The 21,170-nt window shown below is 44.0% G+C and overlaps 1 protein-coding gene across 1 annotated transcript in view; it reads right to left on the reverse strand.

The window, feature by feature from the left end:
- The window catches only part of LOC124795255 (protein 60A-like), a 208,259-nt gene that overhangs the window by 56,643 nt on the left and 130,446 nt on the right, over nt 1-21,170 (reverse strand). The window contains exon 2 of the mRNA XM_047259200.1: nt 2,262-2,433. Coding sequence (XP_047115156.1) covers nt 2,262-2,433 — 172 coding nt within the window. The remainder of the gene's footprint in view (nt 1-2,261; nt 2,434-21,170) is intronic.

The raw sequence follows: 21,170 nt of genomic DNA on the forward strand, positions 1-21,170 counted from the left end.
GGCATTCGCTGGCATACAGAGACTGTTTTTACCACAGCACTGGTGTGCTTTATTTTGGCATTACAAGAGATGCACTTTTTGTTGTAAATGTTTTTAGTTAATCCGTAAGGTCTCTCCATTTTTGAGATCCGGCCCCCACAGCAGCTTTCTCCAGTCCGTTCTCTTGTATGGCTTCACCGAGGTATTTGAAATTTTTTACTCTCTCAATCCGTCCAATCTCTATTTCGATGAACTGTCGTCCATGTTTGTCACTTGTCATGAATCTGGTGTTCTCTTTCGAGATCCTAACTCCTGCCTTGCCAGCGATCCTTTATAGTAGGATGATCTGTATGAGCGCTTCTTCTAAATTCTCTGAAAGCATTGCAAAATCAACAGCAAAAGCCATGCAATTGACTTCGATTCCTCCCGATTTTCTTCCTAGACTGGGCTAATCCCTTGATTTTCAAGTTCGGAATTCCAAATTCTCACAATCTTCTCCAGAACACAGTTAAATAGTATTGGTGATAATCCATCGCCCTGTCGCACGCATGTCTTGATTCCAAATGGTTGGGACAATTCTCCCATACACTTCACTTCGGAAGTCGTGCCTGTTAAAGTTTCTCTGATAATGTTTGCTAGCCTGTTGTTGACCACAAATTCTCTGACGATGCCATCTAGGGTCTCTCTATTCACGGAGTCAAAGGCTTTTTTAAAGTCAATGAAAGAAACCACTATATTTTTGCCATTTAGTATTGTGTGTCGGATTATTGATTTCAAATTAAAAATTTGTTTAGCACAGGAGCGGCCTTTCCGGAAGCTCCTTGTATTCTCGAAGTTGTTTATTATTATTACTGGAAATTATTACTTTTTACTAATAATGCACATTATTTATTGAGTTTGTAATGTAATAACTAATTAATATAATTCTTAATTCCTCCATTATTTTATCATCATTATTAGTGTTACCATTAGTATTATTACCAATTATTATATTCATTAATAGTGTAAATCGTTGTTGTTATTATTATTATTATGTAATGTTTTTGTATGTGTTGTTCCTGGTCAGATGTAAGAAAGTCCCTTAGGTGTGCGTTCGTAGTCTTTCCCAGCGTAATAAGTCTTGAAAGTCTCTTCGGGTTTGCTGTCGGATCCTAAAGTCAACTTGACTCGATATTTCGGCGACCAACTGGTCGCCATCTTCATGGAGAATGCTGCTTCTGCTGATGACTCCCGCTGAGAACTGACGATTTTCTTTGGCTGTTTTTAAGGAAAATGGATACTCAGAGAAGCAGATTCGTCGTACTATCGAGTTTGGACCATCTCTACAGGTGCATGAAGAGGAACATAAATCGGTGGCCTTTATTCCTTATGCTGGAGGCACATCTTTTAAGACTGGACGAATTTTGAGGAACTTTAACATTAAGAGTGTGTTCCGTCCACCTTCTAATATTAGGGCACTACTCGGCTCTATGAGATGATTTGGGGCTTAGGAAACCTGGTGTATACAAAATTCCGTGTCAATGTGTGAAGGCTTACATTGGCCGTTCGATTCGCACAGTTCATGATAGGTGTGTGGAACATTGCCGTCATACGAAGCTACAACAGGCGGAAAAATCGGTGTAGCAGAACACTGCTTAAATGAGGGAGACAGTATGAAATCTGATGATACTGTGGCAGTTGCCAATATATACGGTTTTTGGAACAGTGTCTATAAAGAGGCGATCAAGGTTGGCGGATAATTTAATCAACAGGGACAATGGGTTTCCTCTTAGCAGGACGTGGACTCCTGTACTATCTCGTATCACAACTGAACGCTCTTCGGTGCGGTCCTGAGTGCGATATATCGTTGCCGCCAGTGTTCCACTAAGGGCGGCGCCACCTCCCTGTCTTGGAGGGCAGCAACCGTGATGGGCGGCGCATGCGCCGTGTACTGAATGGTGGCCTATATAGGACGTCGATTTGCAGCCTATCGACAGTTCTCAGCGGGACTCATCAGCAGAAGCAGCATTCTCCATGAAGATGGCGACCAGTTGGACCGCCGAAATATCGAGTCAAGTTCATTTTAGGATCCGGCAGCAAACCCGAAGAGACTTTCAAGTCCCTTAGGTCCTTATCTGGCAAAAGTGAATAAGCAATAAATAAATAAAAACGTCTGTGTTGCCATTGCTTTAATAGTAACAAATGCCAATGTTTAAAATGATACTAACGCCACTCCTGAGTAGCAGGTCGTCAACGTACTGACGTGGCAGTAGGCAGCAGAGCGGCGCGGCCGGGCTACTCACATCTTGTCGTCGCCGACCAGCTGGTAGGCGGTGAGGCTGAAGGAGGCGGCGGGCGCGGCGCGCGCCTGCTGGAACACCCGCAGCTCCGCCCCCAGGATGCGCTCCTGCAGCGGCACCTCCGACACGTCGAACGACAGCAGCCGGTCGCGCTCGTGCCGCATCCCGTGGTGTCCTGCACACACACCCGACACTCTCTCACACCGAGCGGCGCTGCTGCGGCCGTTTCTAGCATCAACCACTACAGCTAATGGGCGCGCAACCAAAAGTAACAATAAGCACTGTAGGTATACCACAGGGACCGATATAGGGTCCGATCTTGTTCATTATACGAGGGTCACTCCAAAAGAAATGCACACTATTTTTTTTCATCCATCTTTTATTCTACATGTTTGAAAGATTTACAGTGTGTAGATACATCATTTAGGAGCAATATTTTCATTTCTCCATATAATTTCCATCCCTCTCAACTGCCTTACGTCATCTTGGAACCAGCGCCTGTATACCCGCACAGTAAAATTCTGGACCAACCTCTTACAGCCAATGTTTGACAGCGTCCATAAGGGAGTCATCACCTTCAAACCTTGTTCCACGAAGAGAGTCTTTCAGTTTCCCAAAGAGATGATAGTCACATGGAGCCAGTAAGGCGGGTGTTTCAGTGTTGTCCATCCGAGTTTTGTGATAAAAAAAATGTGTGTGAAATCTTATGGGACTTAGCTGCTAAGGTCATCAGTCCCTAAGCTTGCACTCTAGTTAACCTAAATTATCCTAAGGACAAACACACACACCCATGCCCGAGGGAGGACTCGAAACTCCGCCGGGATCAGCCGCACAGTCCATGAATGCAGCGCCTTAGACCGCTCGGCTGATCCCGCGCGGTTTTTTTGTGATCAGTTCCATGGTTTTTTGACTGACGTGTGGCCGTGCGTTGTCATGCAACAGCAAAACATCCTGCTTTTGCCGGTGTGGTCGAAGACCGATCTTGAAATTTCTTCAGTGTCGTCACATATGCATTAGAATTGGCATGATGTCCACAAGCAAGAGTCCTTCGGAATCGAAATACACCGTAGCCATAACTTTTCCAGCAGAAGGTGTAGTTTTGAATTTTTTTTTTCTTGGGTGAATTTGCATGATGCCACTCCATTGATTGCCTCTTCGTCTCTGGTGAAAAATGATGGAGCCATGTTTCATCACCTGTCACAATTCTTCCAAGAAATTCATCTCCACCATTCTCGTACTGGTCCAAAAGGTCGCTGCATACCGTTTTTCTTGTTTCTTTGTGAGCCACTGTCAACATCCTGGGAACCCACCTGGCACAAACCTTTTTTAACGCCAACACTTTCAGTATTCTGCAAACACTTCCTTCCCCTATCCCAACGTAGCGTGACAATTCGTTCACTGTGATGCATTTGTCAGCAGTCACCAATTCGTTAACTCTCTGCACATTGTCTGGAGTGTATGCAGTACGAGGCCTGCCGCTGCGAGGACAATCCTCAATATTGCCGTGCCCGCTTTCATCACGTAACCTGCTCGCCCACCGACTAACTGTACTGCGATAGACAGCAGCATACACCTTTTTCAACCTCTTGTGGATGTTTCCAACTGTCTCGTTTTCACAGCACAAAAATTCCATGACAGCACTTTGCTTCTGACTAACGTCAAGCGTAGCAGCCATCTTGAAGACATACTATGACGGCGCAACTCAAGGGAACAGGTTGAATTAAGTTTGAAAACAAGCGGCAAGGATGTATCTACACACTGTAAAACTTTCTCATTTCCTGAATGAAAACTGTATTTTTACAAAAATAGTGTGCATTTCTTTTGGAGCTAACCTCGTGTATACTCTAAGGAAGGAAAGAAAAGGACGCACTGAAAGGAATTATCCGATTGGGACGGAAATCGTTTATGTGGTCTACTGACAAACAAATGATTACAATTTCAGAAAAAAAAACTGGGTGATTTATTCAAGAGAAAGAGCTTCACAAATTAAGCAAGCCCATATTGCGTTGGTTTACCTTTGGCCCTTATGCAAGCAGTTACTCGGCTTGGTGTTGATTGATAAGAGTTGCTGGATATCATCCTGAGGGATAGCGTGCCAACTTCTGTCCAACTGGCGCATTAGATCGTCAAAATCCCGCTGGCCGTAATGGTCCAGACGGTGTCAATTAGGGAGAAACCCAGCGACCTTGTTGGCCAAGGTAGGGTTTTGCAAGCACGGACACAAGCAGTGGAAAGAAACTGTCACCGTGTACGGGCGCGCATTATCTTGCTGAAATGTAAACCCAGGGTGGCTCGGCATGAACGGCGTGTAGAATGCCGTCGACAGACCGCTCATGGCGAGTGGAAGAGAGACAGCGCACCATACAGATAGTGAGAGGGCTTGCGTATACAGGGTGGTCCATTGATCGTGACCGGGCCAAATATCTCACGAAATAAGCGTCAAACGAAAAAGCTACAAAGAACGAAACTTGTCTAGCTTGAAGGGGGAAACCAGATGGCGCTATGGTTGGCCCGCTAGATGGCGCTGCCATAGCCCAAACGGATATCAACTCCGTTTTTCAAAATAGGAACCCCCATTTTTATTGCATATTCGCGTAGTACGTAATGAAATATGAATGTTTTAGTTGGACCACTTTTTTCGCTTTGTGATACATGGTGCTGTAATAGTCACAAATATATGGCTCACAATTTTAGACGAACAGTTGGTAACAGGTAGGTTTTTTAAATTAAAATACAGAATGTAGGTACTTTTGAACATTTTATTTCGGCTGTTCCAATGCGATACATGTATCTTTGTGGACTTATCATTTCTGAGAATGCATGCTGTTACAGCGTGATTACCTGTAAATACCACATTAATGCAATAAATGCTCAAAATGATGTCCGTCAACCTCAATGCATTTGGCAATACGTGTAACGACATTCCTCTCAACAGCGAGTAGTTCGCCTTCCGTAATGTTCGCACATGCATTGACAATGCACTGACGCATGTTGTCAGACGTTGTCGGTGGACCACGATAGCAAATATCCTTTAACTTTCCCCACAGAAAGAAATCCGGTGACGTCAGATCCGGTGAACGTGCGGGTCATGGTATGGTGCTTCGACGACCAATCCACCTGTCATGAAATATAGTATTCAATACCGCTTCGACCGCACCCGAGCTATGTGCCGGACATCCATAATGTTGGAAGTACATCGCCATTCTGTCATGGAGTGCAACATCTTGTAGTAACATCGGTAGAACATTAAGTAAGAAATTAGCATACATTGCACCATTTAGATTGCCATCGAAAAAATGGGGGCCAATTATCCTTCCTCCCATAATGCCGCACCATACATTAACCCGCCGAGGTCGCTGATATTCCACTTGTCGCAGCCATCGTGGATTTTCCGTTGCCCAATAGTGCATATTATGCCGGTTTACGTTACCGCAGTAGGTGAATGACACTTCGTCGCTAAATAGAACGCGTGCAAAAAATCTGCCATCGTCCCGTAAATTCTCTTGTGCCCAGTGGCAGAACTGTACACGACGTTCAAAGTCGTCGCCATCCAATTTCTGGTGCATACAAATATGGTACGGGTGCAATCGATGTTGATGTAGCATTTTCAACACCGACGTTTTTGAGATTCCCGATTCTCGCGCAGTTTGTCTGCTACTGATGTGCGGATTAGCCGCGACAGCAGCTAAAACACCTACTTGGGCATCATCATTTGTTGCAGGTCGTGGTTGACGTTTCACATGTGGCTGAGCACCTCCTGTTTCCTTAAATAACGTAACTATCCGACGAACGGTCCGGACTCTTGGATGATGTCGTCCAGGATACCGAGCAGCATACATAGTACACGCCCGTTGGCCAGTTTGATCACAATAGCAATACATCAACACGATATCGACCTTTTCCGCAATTGGTAAACGGTCCATTTTAACACGGGTACTGTATCACGAAGCAAATACCGCCCGCACTGGCGGAATGTTACGTGATACCACGTACTTATACGTTTGTGACTATTACAGCGCCATCTATCACAGAGCGAAAAAAGTGGTCCATTCATATTTCTTTACGTACTACACGAATATGTATTAAAAATGGGGGTTCCTATTTTTAAAAAACGCAGTTGATATCCGTTTGATCTATTGCAGCGCCATCTAGCGGGCCAACCATAGCACCATCTGGTTTTCCCCTTCAAGCTAGATGAGTTTCGTTCTTCGTAGTTTTTTCGTTTGATGCTTATTTCGTGAGATATTTGGCCCGGTCTCTATCAATGGACCACCCTGTATACTCTAAGGGGGAAAAAAAACGACGCGCTGAAAGGAATTATCCGATTGGGACGGAAATCGTTTATGTGATCTATTGACAAACAAATGACTACAATTTCAGAAAAAAACTGGGCGATTTATACAAGAGAAAGAGCTTCACAAATTAAGCAAGCCAATAACGCGTTGGTTTACCTTTGGCCCTTATGCAAGCAGTTACTCAGCTTGGTGTTGATTGATGAGAGTTGCTGGATATCATCCTGAGGGATTCGTGCCAACTTCTGTCCAACTGGCGCATTAGATCGTCAAAATCCCGCTGGCCGTAATGGTCCAGACGGTGTCAATTAGGGAGAAACCCAGCGACCTTGTTGGCCAAGGTAGGGTTTCGCAAGCACGGACACAAGCAGTGGAAAGAAACTGTCACCGTGTACGGGCGCGCATTATCTTGCTGAAATGTAAACCCAGGGTGGCTCGGCATGAACGGCGTGTATAATGCCGTCGACAGACCGCTTATGGCAAGTAGAAGAGAGACAGCGCACCATATAGATAGTAAGACAGGTTTACGTATATATGCTAAATCCCTTCCCCCGAAAATTTCCCTCCTCCATACCTCTTCCATGTTTCCACAGATGATGTGTCACCGAACTCATTTGTATTAAGACTGCATAACACGCGAGGTGGCCAATTGCTTCCACCGCTTAGAGTGGAATGCATAAGTTCTGAATAACGTTCACCAACCTGCAGTCTTCTGTAGTAGTTGTCCCCTGCGCAGAAAACAGCACGTAGCTCGTGAATCGATTATCTCGAAGCCGTAATAAACTCTTAACGAGGAACTGATATTATACGAACAATTAAATTTTCAGTTAGCTTGTTTATACGGGATGCCACTCGCTTTTTATTAGCAGAAGAGGAGAAAATGCACAATTATATTCCACTTTGTGAATCACAAATAATTTCCATTCTTCATAGTTTCATAGAAAATAAAGTAATGAACTCTTTACTAGTGTAATTACTTTCAAACTGTTCTCAATTACATGTCCAAATAAACAGAGATTGCTAACTAAGTTATTAACGGACACCGACAGCGGCAGGCAACATGTCTCTCCTCCGAGACTGACGAATCAGCTCTGATCTTACAGCCGAACTACTTCGCCCACCATCCGAAGATCTCCGAAGTGCTTCGTCTGCCTTTTCGTTCAGCTATTGTTCATTATTCTGCTGGTAATTAACACTTTTCAAATAATGGAACGATAGCTTGCTATGTTTACTATTCCGCTGGTAATTAACACTTTTCAAATAATGGAACGATAGCCTGCTATTGAGAGATGTTTTCATATGAAAAGCAAGTAAATTCACTGTTTAGTTTTTCTAAAATTAGTAACAGAAGTTCATCATTTTGGCGCACTGCTTCCGAAAGCAGCAGCCAATCGCGGAGGAGGACCACAGTTTAGGCGGTCTTTCTCACGATATCCGTACCGAAAAAAACGTCGGTCACCGGTACCTCACACCATATTGTGTCATCTTCCCACTGCTGCCTTCTCAACTGCTCTGAGAAGAGCTTCTTGTAGCTGAATATGATTGCTGTAAAGAGAAATATTACACATTGTGGCGTAAGGGTGCCGCGAAAGACAACCAAATAGCTCCTGCAATGATAAGAAGTGGCAGCCCCGACCATCACTTCTGTTTGTTGGGCCGTATGGCGGTCGACTGTCTCGGGTGTCTCCACACACGTCCTCCACCTGGAATCTCACTGACTGGAGTAAAACTGTCTTTACTGATGAGTCCTGCATCGAACTGAGTCCCGATGACCAGAGAAGATGTGTCTGGAGACGTCTCGGAGAGCGATAGGATTCCAAACTTCCGCCTGCCATATCGCCCGACAACCAGAATTGAACGTTTGAGCTGCCATTTCTTTTCATAGCAGTACCCCATTGGTTGTCATCCGCGACGCCCATACAGCACGGCGGTACGTTTTGTTACCCTTCATGGCAAGCCATATTGGTCTTACATTTCAGTACGATAATGTCCGCCCGCAAACAGCGAAAGTTTCCAGTGCTTGTCTTCGTGCTTGCCAAACACTATCATGGCCAGCTGGATCGCCGAATCTCTCTCTAGTCGAAAATGTTTGGAGCAATTCGGGCGGGGCTCTACAACCAGCTCGGGATTCGGCATATGCCACCTCCTGGATAGTAGGTGTTCTGATAATGGTTCGACGTTGTCCGCCTACAGATAGCGTAGTGACATAGCCACCACAGCGCCATTTGAGTCTACCAGTTAATAGGGAATGCTCTCAGCCAGAAGACTCAGTGTGGTGTGAACGTGTGAAGCAAGCAGGAAATCACGAAACGGAGACTCACTAGTGCTTCCTACAGCCGACTCAGGTAGTCTGAAAGGCGTCAATTTGTGGCCTTCCGAGTGGCGGGATGGTGCTTTCAGAGAACTGCCACACAAGTTGGACGTGCTGCATCAGTTGTGCAACGATGCTGGTATCAGTAGTTACGTAAACATTCTCAAACCCATAGACGAAGTTCTGGACGTCCACACGGCACAGACGCCCGCCACGATCGTCGTATTGTAAGGACAGCAGTGCCAGACCGTACAGCTACCACAGCACAGATAACTGGGCTTGTGAGCCCAGACATGTCAACACAAACTGTTACGAATCGTTTATTAGTAGTGGGACTACACGCACGCACATCTGTAGCCCGTCTTGCACCCACTCAACAGCATCGACATGCACGCCTCAATTGGTACCATTAGAGAATCACTTGGAAAATGGAATGGGACGCCATTGTCTTCAGCGACGAAAGTGATGGTCGTCTGGGCGTACGAGTGCTGCCATGTAGAGTGCAGTCACCCAAGACAAACTGGACCCATCCCAGGCCTTATGGTCTGGGGTGCGTTAAACTACAACTGTCGTTCACCTTTGATGTTTCTGGAGAGGACGCTAACCAGCGCTCAGTACGTGCAGAAAGTTGTTACAGCCGTTATTTTGTCGTTCTTGTAACAGCGGGGTGATGTGTTGTTCCAGCAGAATAATGCTGCCCATACATTACCCGTGAAGCTCAACGTGCCCAACAAGACGTGCAGCAACTTCCCTGGACAGCGCAATCTCTGAACTTGTCTCCAGTCGAACATGTGTGAATACGATGGGACGAGAAGTGACTCGTACAAATCATCAACAAACAACTCTTACAGAACTACGTGAACAGGTCGAGGAGGCGTGGCACAACATATCCCAGGAGAGTATTCAACATCTGTACGATCGACTGGATCCCATTCACCATCTGCATTGCCGCCCATGGTGGCTACGCCACGTACTAGCTGCGTGTTTCAGCATCGATGGATAACTGGTACCTCAGAAGCACTTGTGCTATTGATCTGTAGATGTAATCATTTCATGTACTCCATATGCACTGAAGCAACAATAAATCTTAGGTGAATTAGAAACTTCTAAAAGAGTGTACTAATTTTTTTTCCGACAGTATATTTTTCGATTTGTCCTAGATTTGTAAACTTATACTCACAATGTGCCAATTTGTAATATACAAACGTAGTATTACCAGCACCAGAATTAACCTACATTTGAAAAGTGATTGATGTAGACTCTAAAAGCATCTGAAGATGAGCCTCCGTGGCTTAAAATACATTGTACATTGAAATTAAACCACGATCGTTCTAAACTGAATCGTCTGCGATCATACTCATGGGGTACAGACGTTATCCGCCAGGTCATTTACAGATGACACTGCCCTGAAGCATAAACGACGTTGGTGTCATTCCTCCAATGACGCTCCATGAAGACAGGCATACTGTGTGCAAGGAACTTCAGTATATCTTTACAATAATCACGTTTTTTTTTTTTTTTTTTTTTTTTTTTTTTTTTTTTTTTTGCTAAACGATTAAGTGAAACAATGTGGAAGGCTTTCTGGGAGACCCTACACTCCGTATGATTCTAGGAAGCTGGATTACACATGATCTCCAATAACGGAAACAATTCCAATTTCTTCATAGGATTTCTTCGGTCTCCGAAAACACTGATTTTAAGAATGATAGTCAACCTAATATGTTCCCAGAATGAATTTTAACTCTGCAGCAGAGTACAGCATGTGCGCTGATTTGAAACTTCCCGGCACACAGTTTCAGTTGATCCCTTATGTGTTTATTTCGTAAACGAAAGAAATGAACATCATCCATGCAGTATAAGGCAACACAGTTAGGCCTACCATCGAATAGGGTGACCTCGATTTGACTGATGGGTTTGAGCTTCCACAAACGAGCGTTCCCTCGATATAAAAGTTTACACTGTAAACGGTCTACGTAGCTAGCTCGTGACTGAGCTATCAGGTTAAATGAAGAGTAGCATATTTTATCTTTATTAGCAGGAAAGAGATATTTACATGTTGATGTATTCATTGAAGTAGCAGAATAGAACTGCTTTGCAACAAAGCTATGTCCTGCCTAGCCGGCAAATTGTAAACTGCTATAGCCACTCGCTCTTATTGGCAAAGGTTCTCACACGCTATCAACAGCTGGTGAAGAAATATTAATTGCTATTTCTGTGCACAAGAACAGAAATGTGTCTTCCTGATTCGGAAGTTTTCTAGCCACTGCGAGTCTCCAAAACATTCGAATAAAATAAAGTTCCATCAGTAACTGTTTCGCATTTTTGCCATAAAGCGTATGATCTAGGTGCGTGCAATAAAACAATTTCGCAAGTATTAAATGGGGTGGATACGATTTTGAAACATATCTAATGCAATAATACAGTTCTTACCAGTTCACAAATATCGGTCACGGAAAAAGTTTTGACTCTTTATTAAGAACACTGCGAAGGTACTATAAAGTCACTTCATCTTTATGACGAAATCGAAGATTTGAGTTAAAGACGCCAATCGTGTAAAACAAATGGCGCTCTTGGACACCAACAGTTGAAAGGGCTGTTAAAAAGCGATTGAGGCGTAACAAGTAAACACAACAGAGAAAATAGGTTTGCGGAACTCGTGTACATGTAAACGTAGTCTCGACTACACATTGAGGTGGCAAGTCATGTGATAACCTCCCAATATCGTATCTGACCTCCTTTCGCGAGGCGTAGTGCAGCATCTCTTCGTGCACGAACTGACCTCTCGATTACGTCCCATAAATATTCGATAGGATTCATGTCGGGTGATCTGGGTGGCCAAATCATTCGCTCGAAGTGTTCAGACTGTTCTTCAAACCTGTTACGAACAACTGTGGCCTGGCGAATGGTTTGGGAACATGAAGTCCACGAAAGGCCACAAACGGTCTCCAAACAGCCGAACGTAACCATTCCCAGTCAATGATCGGTTCAGTTGAGTGAGAGAACTCAGTCCATTCTATGTAAACACAGCCCACACCATTATGAAGCCACCATCAGCTTACACAATGCCTCATTGACAACTTGGTCCATGGCTTCGTGGGATCTGCGACACACCCCAACCCTACCACCAGCTCTTACCAACTGAAATCGAAGCACGCTCGACCAGGCCACGGTTTTCTTGTCGTCTAAGGTCCAACCAAAATGGCCACGAGCCCAGGAGAGGCGGTGCAGGCGAAGTCATGCTGTTCGCAAAGGCACTCTCGTAAGTCGTCTGCTGCCATAGCATATTAACGCCGGATTTCGGCGCGCTGCCCTAACGGATACGTTCGTCGTGCGTCCCACATTGACTTCGGTGGTTATTTCACGCAGTGTTGCTTGTCTGTTAGCCCTGACAACTCTACGCAAACGCCGCTGTTGTCGGTCGTCAAGTGAAGGCTGTCGGCCATTGCGCTGTCGGCGGTGACATATAATACCTGAAATATCGTATTCTCGGCACACTTGTAAGGTGGCAGAATAAATGAAGGTCAGATTCGCACGTTACATGAGAGCTTTATACTTCGCAACAGGAAGGTGAATATGGCATCTAACTTCATTCTGCGGTAATGAGCAAATTTGTCTAGCAGTATGTAATGCAAAAAGGATGACATTCAAACCGCGGTAATTAACACATCGTTCCTATAATGCATGTTTGAGCGGAATGTGAAACAAGCAGCGAGAGGAGTTTTGGTTTGGAATTCAGAGGGACGACACGTTGGCAAGGCCGCACTACAGGGGGTGCTACAGAAACCACTTAAAGGGGTGTCCCAGGTGGAAAGTCAACGACTGACCAAGTGACTCAGATGGGGAGAGCGAGTATAACGACCCGTCTGATGGAGGACAGGAAAGAAATCTTTTAGAAAACTTCATTTCGGAATTCCAAATGGATACGTAACAAGACCAGTGACGCATTTTGGATCACAGTTCCAGCGAGTGGTACACGCGTGAGAAAGTCAATGTACGCATTTAGGCGTCTGGAATGGGCACAAAACGTCCGATTGGCGGAAACGCGCTGGGAAGGAGAAAAGAGCCAAAGTTTCGACGCAACTTAATGGTAGGGACCTTGCGATTGGTAGACAGAGTTTCCACAAAATAAGAGGAACGCTCCTATTGGTGGAAAAAAGCCGTGACGTGAAGAACGAAAGAACCCAGGTGGGGAGACAGTTCGGCTATGAGTAAGACAAGACGGAAATTTTCGGGGACTCTTCTCTGAACTGGCGTCAAGTGCAGAACGGAGCGCATAACGCTCAGTACGGCGCAGAGGAGTAATTTGTGTGAACACTGCGTTCACAGCGGCTGATATCCAGCTAGAAATTAGCTGTAGCGTTGTTTAGCTCCAACTGTGGAGAACTGAACCAGCCAATTAGTTAATTGTTCTTGTGAGAACTGAGAGGGCGTTATAATATACACACTGCTCCAAGCATGCGTGTGTATATCGCCACATTATAAGACTAGGGATGAGTACATGTTCTCTCACATAACGAGAGACATAGGGTAAGTTTCTGCTGGAAAATTCAGCAAAGGTTAATTAGTTTTATAGGAATTTCAGCGGAAGAGAGCGGCCTAGCAGACGACAGCTCATCGCAGCTTGAGGTAAATACCGTGTGCACAGGCTTAAACTTGTTGGTTCACAAGGTTGCGACCACTGTAAACTTGAGTAACCTTCGGTAATCTTTTACTCAATTTGTCACATAACTAACCATCCACTGTAGACTTTATTGTCATCCTAAAAAAAGTACCGAACTTTGAACCGGAATCCGACGATTTTTGTAGTACTGACCAACATCATAACGTAAGTGTAGGAACAATTTTGTAGAGAAACTTCAAAAAATGGCTCTGAGCACTATGGGACTCAACTGCTGAGGTCATAAGTCCCCTAGAACTTAGAACTACTTAAACCTAACTAACCTAAGGACAACACACACATCCATGCCCGAGGCAGGATTCGAACCTGCGACCGTAGCGGTCACGCGGTTCCAGACCATAGCGCCAGAGCCGCTCGGCCACCAGCGGCCGGCAGAGAAACTTCTAGTTAAACTTTAATATTGTCATGTTTAGGAAAATTTAACCTTCTGAGAGTTAATATATAATATTGTTGTGTTTAGGATTATTTCACTTTTTGATGCTGATGAGATGCGATATCCTGACAACTGCTTTTTGTTGTCATATTGAAAACTGTGTAAAAGCGTGTATTTTTGTGCCAATATCGCGACATTAAACATGTCATTTCAACTTACACAGTTGTCTTCAATCCTAGAATAAGTAAACCAAAGATATTGCAGCTTACACACTCGTGACACTGTTGAACTCAGAATACTGAATTCTCTAACGATTCCGAAATGGACTGTCACATGCATTTAGCTCCAACTACCATTTCCCGTTCAAAGCATGTGCGGACACAATCACGCCGAACACATTTCCACACGAATCACCTGAGTATGAATGACAACTCGCCAGTGCACTGGCCTTTCATACTTTCTATACGCGATACTACCGCCACCTGTAAATTTGCAAATCGCTATCCCATAACTGTTGTCGCCTCCGTGTAATTCCTGCCGTATGGCTGCTAAGTGTGGTGACACAGTTTAGTTCCACGTCGCCAGCGCGGCATACTGGAATCCGCTCTCTAGCTAGCTGATACTATGCCGAAAGAAATGACAAAACTATACTGCGGAAAGAATCTCGCCCGCCGCGGTGGTCTTGCGGTTCTAGGCGCTCAGTCCGGAACCGTGCGACTGCTACGGTCGCAGGTTCGAATCCTGCCTCGGGCATGGATGTGTGTGATGTCCTTAGGTTAGTTAGATTTAAGTAGTTCTAACTTCTAGGGGACTGATGACCACAGCAGTTAAGTCCCATAGTGCTCAGAGCCATTTGAACCAAGAGGTTTTCTATTGCTGTTATTTCGAGCAATAAACGCAGACATTGAAAAAAGACTTAAAAATTCTAAGATTCGCTCAAACTTTTGCATTATACGTTCCAAGATAGATCAAATAAAAATATCGAATAAAATAGTTAAATAAAATACGTGAATAAAAGAAAACTTAGTCCATCCCCTTTCGCTCCTTCTACCGAAAATTGAGGGTCTGAATACGACAAAAAATTCGCCAGTATTGTCCCACTCATTCTATTTGTTTTTTAATATCTGCTCAAAAATCACGTTGTAATCGAGAGTTTTATTTAAAAATCCAAAATTTTACCACCACTGCTATTGAAAACTGATATTTCAGTTTTACATCTGGTTATCAGTAAAAAAATAAAAATACTTGTTAGAACCGAGACGGAACAAATACCGTAAAATGCTGATTACTCAACTAAAATACCGGTATCGGTTTTAACCCGCCAGTTTTTCCCATCCCTACTCCTGCATCGTCGTCCTCTGGGCGAAGTCAACCAGAAGTCCGCTGGGCGAAGTCTCCGCCTGGAGCATCCTGACTGGAACGTGTTCCAGCTGCATGTGGAACCCGAAGTATCCTCTCTGCGAGCAGAGCCTGAAGTCACTCCACTCAGGGCAGAATCCGAAGAGAAATTAAAAGCGCCGAGAACATCAATTCTGTGGACGCTTCCCGCCTCTCAAACAGAAATTACCATTTTTGTTCCGTCAATGAATAGATTAAGCAGAAGCCGTGTGTACTCCCACCACCATATGAAGATACAGCCCTACCAATCAAGTGTACTCATACCTTTCCTCCAGAAACTTGGGTCTAAAAATTTTATATCACGATACTCTTGCCAATCCTGGGCGCATTTCGCGCTGTTTTCTATCGTCAGAACATAAAAGAAAAAAAAAGGGAAAATGTTGGGCTAAATGCCGAACGGGCGGCCAAAGCGTGTGACCGTCTTTCCCAGGGACTGTCTGCGTCTTTTAGAAACCTTTCAAGATCCGTATCTACCCTAGCAGGCCTTCTTTTTCTTAAGAACGGCTCAAAGAACTGGCCGTGTTGTTTACCGCATCCTCTTTTCACCATGGAAACGTTCCGCTGATTGTCCTTAGCAGTAAAACGTTGCACATTGCGACGGACTGACATAGTCTCTCCAGGAAATAGATGCAACACAGTGATCGGCACCTCCAACACCCGTCCTCCCCTACCTGACAATGAGCCATGCACTGGGGGGGGGGGGGGGGGTGTTTGGGATGGTTCATCTGTTGACATTCCCTTGTTGCTTTGTAGCTGGCACAACACGCAGAAATCGTCGTAGCCTGTACCCAGAACAGGCAGCGGAATATCTACAAGTGTCGAGATGGAAGAAAAGAAACAAATCACCTACACAATTACTGTTGTTATATGCTAATTGAAAATGGACGTTTCCGCAGTCTCCTTGATTAAATTTTAAACATAATTGATCTGCACGTCAGACTGACCCAATCTGCATATGAAATGTCGCTAGTTCGCTTAATAAGTATTGCGAAATAAAAAATGACGAGGCCTAATGGTTCGACGCTTTTCATCTCTATGGGATGGTTCTTAGAATTCCTCCCACATAAGTTTGTTCAACATTTCTGTTTTACACTGCCGGCCGCGGTGGTCTAGCGGTTCTAGGCGCGCAGTCCGGAACCGCGCGACTGCTACGGTCGCAGGTTCGAAGCCTGCCTCGGGCATGGGTGTGTGTGATGTCCTTAGGTTAGTTAGGTTTAAGTAGTTCTAAGTTCTAGGGGACTGATGACCACAGTAGTTAAGTCCCATAGTGCTCAGAGCCATTTGAACCATTTGTTTTACACTACCTCGAATAAGGCTGCAACCATTTGTACCACCTTCCCTTGTATAAGGTCGATGTCTGCTGCAGTGTGCAATATTTAGAAATTCCATTATTTATGAAAAATGTAATCTTCGTAGTAGACAGGTTTTATTTCCAAGATCCCAATAAATACATATACAGACAACTAATTTAAATTGTTAAATTGTGTTCTTCAGATCATCTAAATACGTCAACTATTGTGCCACTCCATGTAGTGCACTGTCAGCTAGTCACAAACATATCTGGGAGCCAGTTGTTGAAGAAGACGCGCCAGTGTGCCGTCAGCTGTCAATATAGACACAGCAACAATACCCTGTGAACCAAATGTATTCTACCAGAAACGTATGATTTCATATGACTTCAGACTGGTGCATCTTCTTGCTCCCAAATATGTTTAGGAGTAGACGACAGTGCACTACATGAAGTGGCATAATGGTTGAAGTGTGTAGATGAAAAAATTGTGGAAACTAGTTGTCCGTAAATGTATTTATAGCTATCTGGGCTAATAAAAAATGGCTCTGAGCACTATGGGACTCAACTGCTGAGGTCATTAGTCCCCTAGAACTTAGAACTACTTAAACCTAACTAACCTAAGGACATCACAAACGTCCATGCCCGAGGCAGGATTCGAACCTGCGACCGTAGCGGTCTTGCGGTTCCAGAGTGCAGCGCCTTTAACTGCACGGCCACTTCGGCCGGCTGGGCTAATAAAACTTATCTAGTAACAGAACTGCATTTTTCAAATTCAGAAAACGCTCTCCCGCTGACAGTGTCAGGTAACCATCCACCATTTGTGTTTCAAACTGAGATAAAAATTATTACCTGAGACACACTGCTAGTTTCCCATATGTTGCAATGGCTCTACACTCCATATACAGTCTTCTTTTGTAACAGTGTCTCAGTTTTTGATTGTACGAACTTCCTCTCGGTTAAGTCGGAAGTAGTTTTAAAATGGAGGTCAGACGTTTTGCACGTGAACGCAAACTATCCGTGAGGTCTGTGGTTTTTTTTCTGGCACATGCCTTGCCAAACCCTCTTCTTAGAACCTGAAAGGCCGTGTGTGGGAGTGTCTGCGCCGTGTTTGCCTCTGTGAGCCAGTGCATTATATTAAACTCACTAGCACCGTCAGTCAGAAAATAAGTAAATGGTACTGCATTTCGTCTCATGAGCCATAGTGATACGAGAGCAGCGGATGGGAAACAACGCGATGCAGTCAAGTGAAGCCGCTGAAAGCACAGCTCGCGGACCGTAAATATTTAGAGCGCGCTGCTTGGTGGGGCAGCAACAGGGGCCCCGAGATGGCCACGACTGCAGGCCAAAGCTACAGTAAGTAATCACACGCCTCACGTCGTTCGTAAATAGCTGCTACACAGGGTGCAGAATGGAAAATCTGGGAGTATTGTAACGTCAGAGCAGGGGAGAAGAAATCGAATCCATACAAATTGTAAAAACCGTTTTCCGTACGTATGTATACTGACGGAAAAAAGTCGCAACGCTAAGAAGGTGTGCGACGTAAACAAAAGTATAAGCGTGTTTTTACATCTGAAAGATGTCTATTCAAGTTTCACACGCTAGTAGTGCCACTGTGAGGATGCAAATCAGGTTTGCTTTATATACACGCTGTAACGGTCGTGAACATTATTTGCCTTGCGATTGAACGTAGTGAGTTGATGTTAGTAAGAAATACATTTAAGGCTACAAAGGCACCATTATCCGCACCTCTGTGATATTGAACGAGATCGTATAATAGGGCTGCGAGAAGTTGAATGTCCCTTCTGCGGTATTGTAGAAATACTTGGCAGGAATGTAGCCACTGTACGTGACCGCCGGCAGCGGTGGTCACGAGAATGTACGGACGCGGGAAAACAGGTCTCCAGCCGGCCACGTGGCAGTTGTGTTCAGCATATAGCTCTGGCGCATTGTACTACATCTGCAACGGCAATTTGACCAGCAGTTCGCCCCACAATGACACAAAAAGACGTGTTACATATCGCTTACTTCAAGGACAGCTCCGTGCCAGACGCGCAGACCACCCCCATTTGCGACTTCAGTGATGTCAAGCGAAAGCTCATTGGAGGGCAGGTTGGAGGTGCGTTGTGTTTTCTGATGAAAGCTCGTTCTGCCTCGGTGGAGTGATGGCGTGTGTCGGATAGGAGGAGACCACTTTAGCGCCTGCAACCAGTCTGTCTGAGTGCTAGGTACATGAACCTACACCTGGAGTTATGGTTCGTATGACAGTAGGAGCACTCTCGTGGTTATACCACGCACCCTGACTGCAAATTTGTGCATCAATCGGGTGAAACGATACGTGTTGCCATTCATGAACATCATTCCAGGGCGAGTTTTACAACAGGTTAACGGTCGCCCACAACCGCTGTTGTAATCCATGCTCTACAGGGTGCCGACACGTTAACCTGGCCTGCTCGTTCACCAAATCTGTCCCCAGTCGAGCACATTTGGGACATCATCGAGCGACAACTCCAGTGTCATCCACAAGCAACATTAAACCGTCCCTGTGTTGACTGATAAAACTGCAACAGGCATGGAACTACATTCCACAAACTGATATCCGGCACCTGTACAATGCAATGCATGCACGTTTGCACACTTCCATCCAACATTTTTCCTTTGTTAGTCTCTTAAGACATTTTACCTAGACAAATGCATTCCCCAAATATTATTACCATACATTAACTATTTTTTGTGTTGCGATTTTTTTCCCGACAGTCTCTTATGTGTATACTAGTATGTGTGTAAATATATATATGCATGTTTCACATCTCCTAAACCACTGAATCGATTTCAACGAAACCCGGCACACATATCACTCTTCATCTGGAAAGAATCACGGTGGTGATAAGAAACTCCCCCTATCAAAAAGGTGGGGTCGGGTGGGGGTGTAAAAGCGGTGTAGCTGCACGACGCGCGAAAACTCGTACTTATGTCATCCAGTATTTGAGAGGACCGAGAGCACTTGGGGACTTGTAACAAACGTCACACATAATTTCAAACCTTTCAGAAACTTTTTCTTGTTCACGATCCCTGTAAAATGATGAAAGGAAACAGTTCTTCACTTACGACAATCTCGCTGTTTATGCTGTAAAATTGCCGGATGAAGCAAGACGTTTTAATTTACAACTTCTTCACTACTAACTGTATTCGTGATAGAATTTGCAAATAGTATTCGCTTATACCACTGAATGTACTAGAAAAATTACATTACTTAGTTCAGGAGATACCTCATAAAGACTGAGATTTGTGAAAAACTACCTAATCACGCAAGACGTTTTAATTTATTACTTCGTTGCTACGCACTTTATTCGCAACAATTTTCGCAGACTATCCACGTGTGCTACTGAATGTACCAAGAATAATATATCATATTACGTCACTTAATTTAGGATATCTATCATAAACTTAGATGCGTTAAAAACTGCGCCATCATGAATGAGGTTTTAATTTATTACTTATTTACTAGTAACTTGTAATGGGTCTTGAATTACGTGACCATTACGGCACCTCACCTCAAGCTCTCGATACCAGCAATATTCTACTGTGTTTCTGTAAAGTAGTTAACATATTTCTGAGACAACATTCAGATTTGATTTCATTAATGTAGAGGTACTTTCATACATCGATATGTTTATGTTGCAATGATATTATTCCTATGTGTATTCTTTCTTTTGTCACTATGACCTTTGTCGTACTTGTAACTCTGATTTTTGGGCGCGTAAGCGTTATTAGAGAGTCAAGTCTTGGTCGTCATGTTGAAAAGACGCAAATTGTAGTCAGTTTATAAAATGTTGACTTTAACAGTCAGGAAGATATTTTCAAGTATGTTTTATATTGTGAAATGATGTTTGTGAGTTACGTGATACTGCAACAAAAGTAATAAAAAAGAAGTGTAACTTAAATTTGGAGTGCTGATTACTTTTTTACATCACCATTGTGCTAACTTGCAAAAGTTTAATCTTCAAGAAAGGTTTATGAAACATATCTATAAAACTTTTGAATATCGCAGAATAACACCTAGGCCTCTTAGCATCCGAGCTTGGAATCATCACCACCTAGATTTTCGACGATTGAGCCACGAGTTCACAACGAGACCAGCGTGGGAAACACGAAAAGATGAGTGCATAGTTTATCCATTATTTCATGAAATGACTTTATTAACTGTGCCCTAATGACACCTGCCACATAATATAACGTTGTTGTTGCCCGAAAATGCAATATTTAGTAGCGTGAGCAACACTACAATCATAATTAATTTTTGTCCTTTGTTGTGGTAGGGTTGTTAGAAACTCTATTCACAACATATTTCGCAGACACTAGCCACATATAATACTGGATGTACCTGCAGAATTATGTTATTTTACAGCACACAGTTCAGTAGATACGTCGTTATATACATAGAGGTGCGTGAAAGTGAAACTGTAGGGTGAAATTCTCAAGGCATATAGGTGAAATGAGTGAACAAATACATGAGAAATATATGTGAAATAAATTTGATTTGTGAGTATGCGAGCAAGGCCACAGGTAAAA

Source organism: Schistocerca piceifrons, chromosome 4, assembly GCF_021461385.2.
Source record: "Schistocerca piceifrons isolate TAMUIC-IGC-003096 chromosome 4, iqSchPice1.1, whole genome shotgun sequence".
Classification (NCBI taxonomy): Eukaryota; Metazoa; Arthropoda; class Insecta; order Orthoptera; family Acrididae; genus Schistocerca; species Schistocerca piceifrons.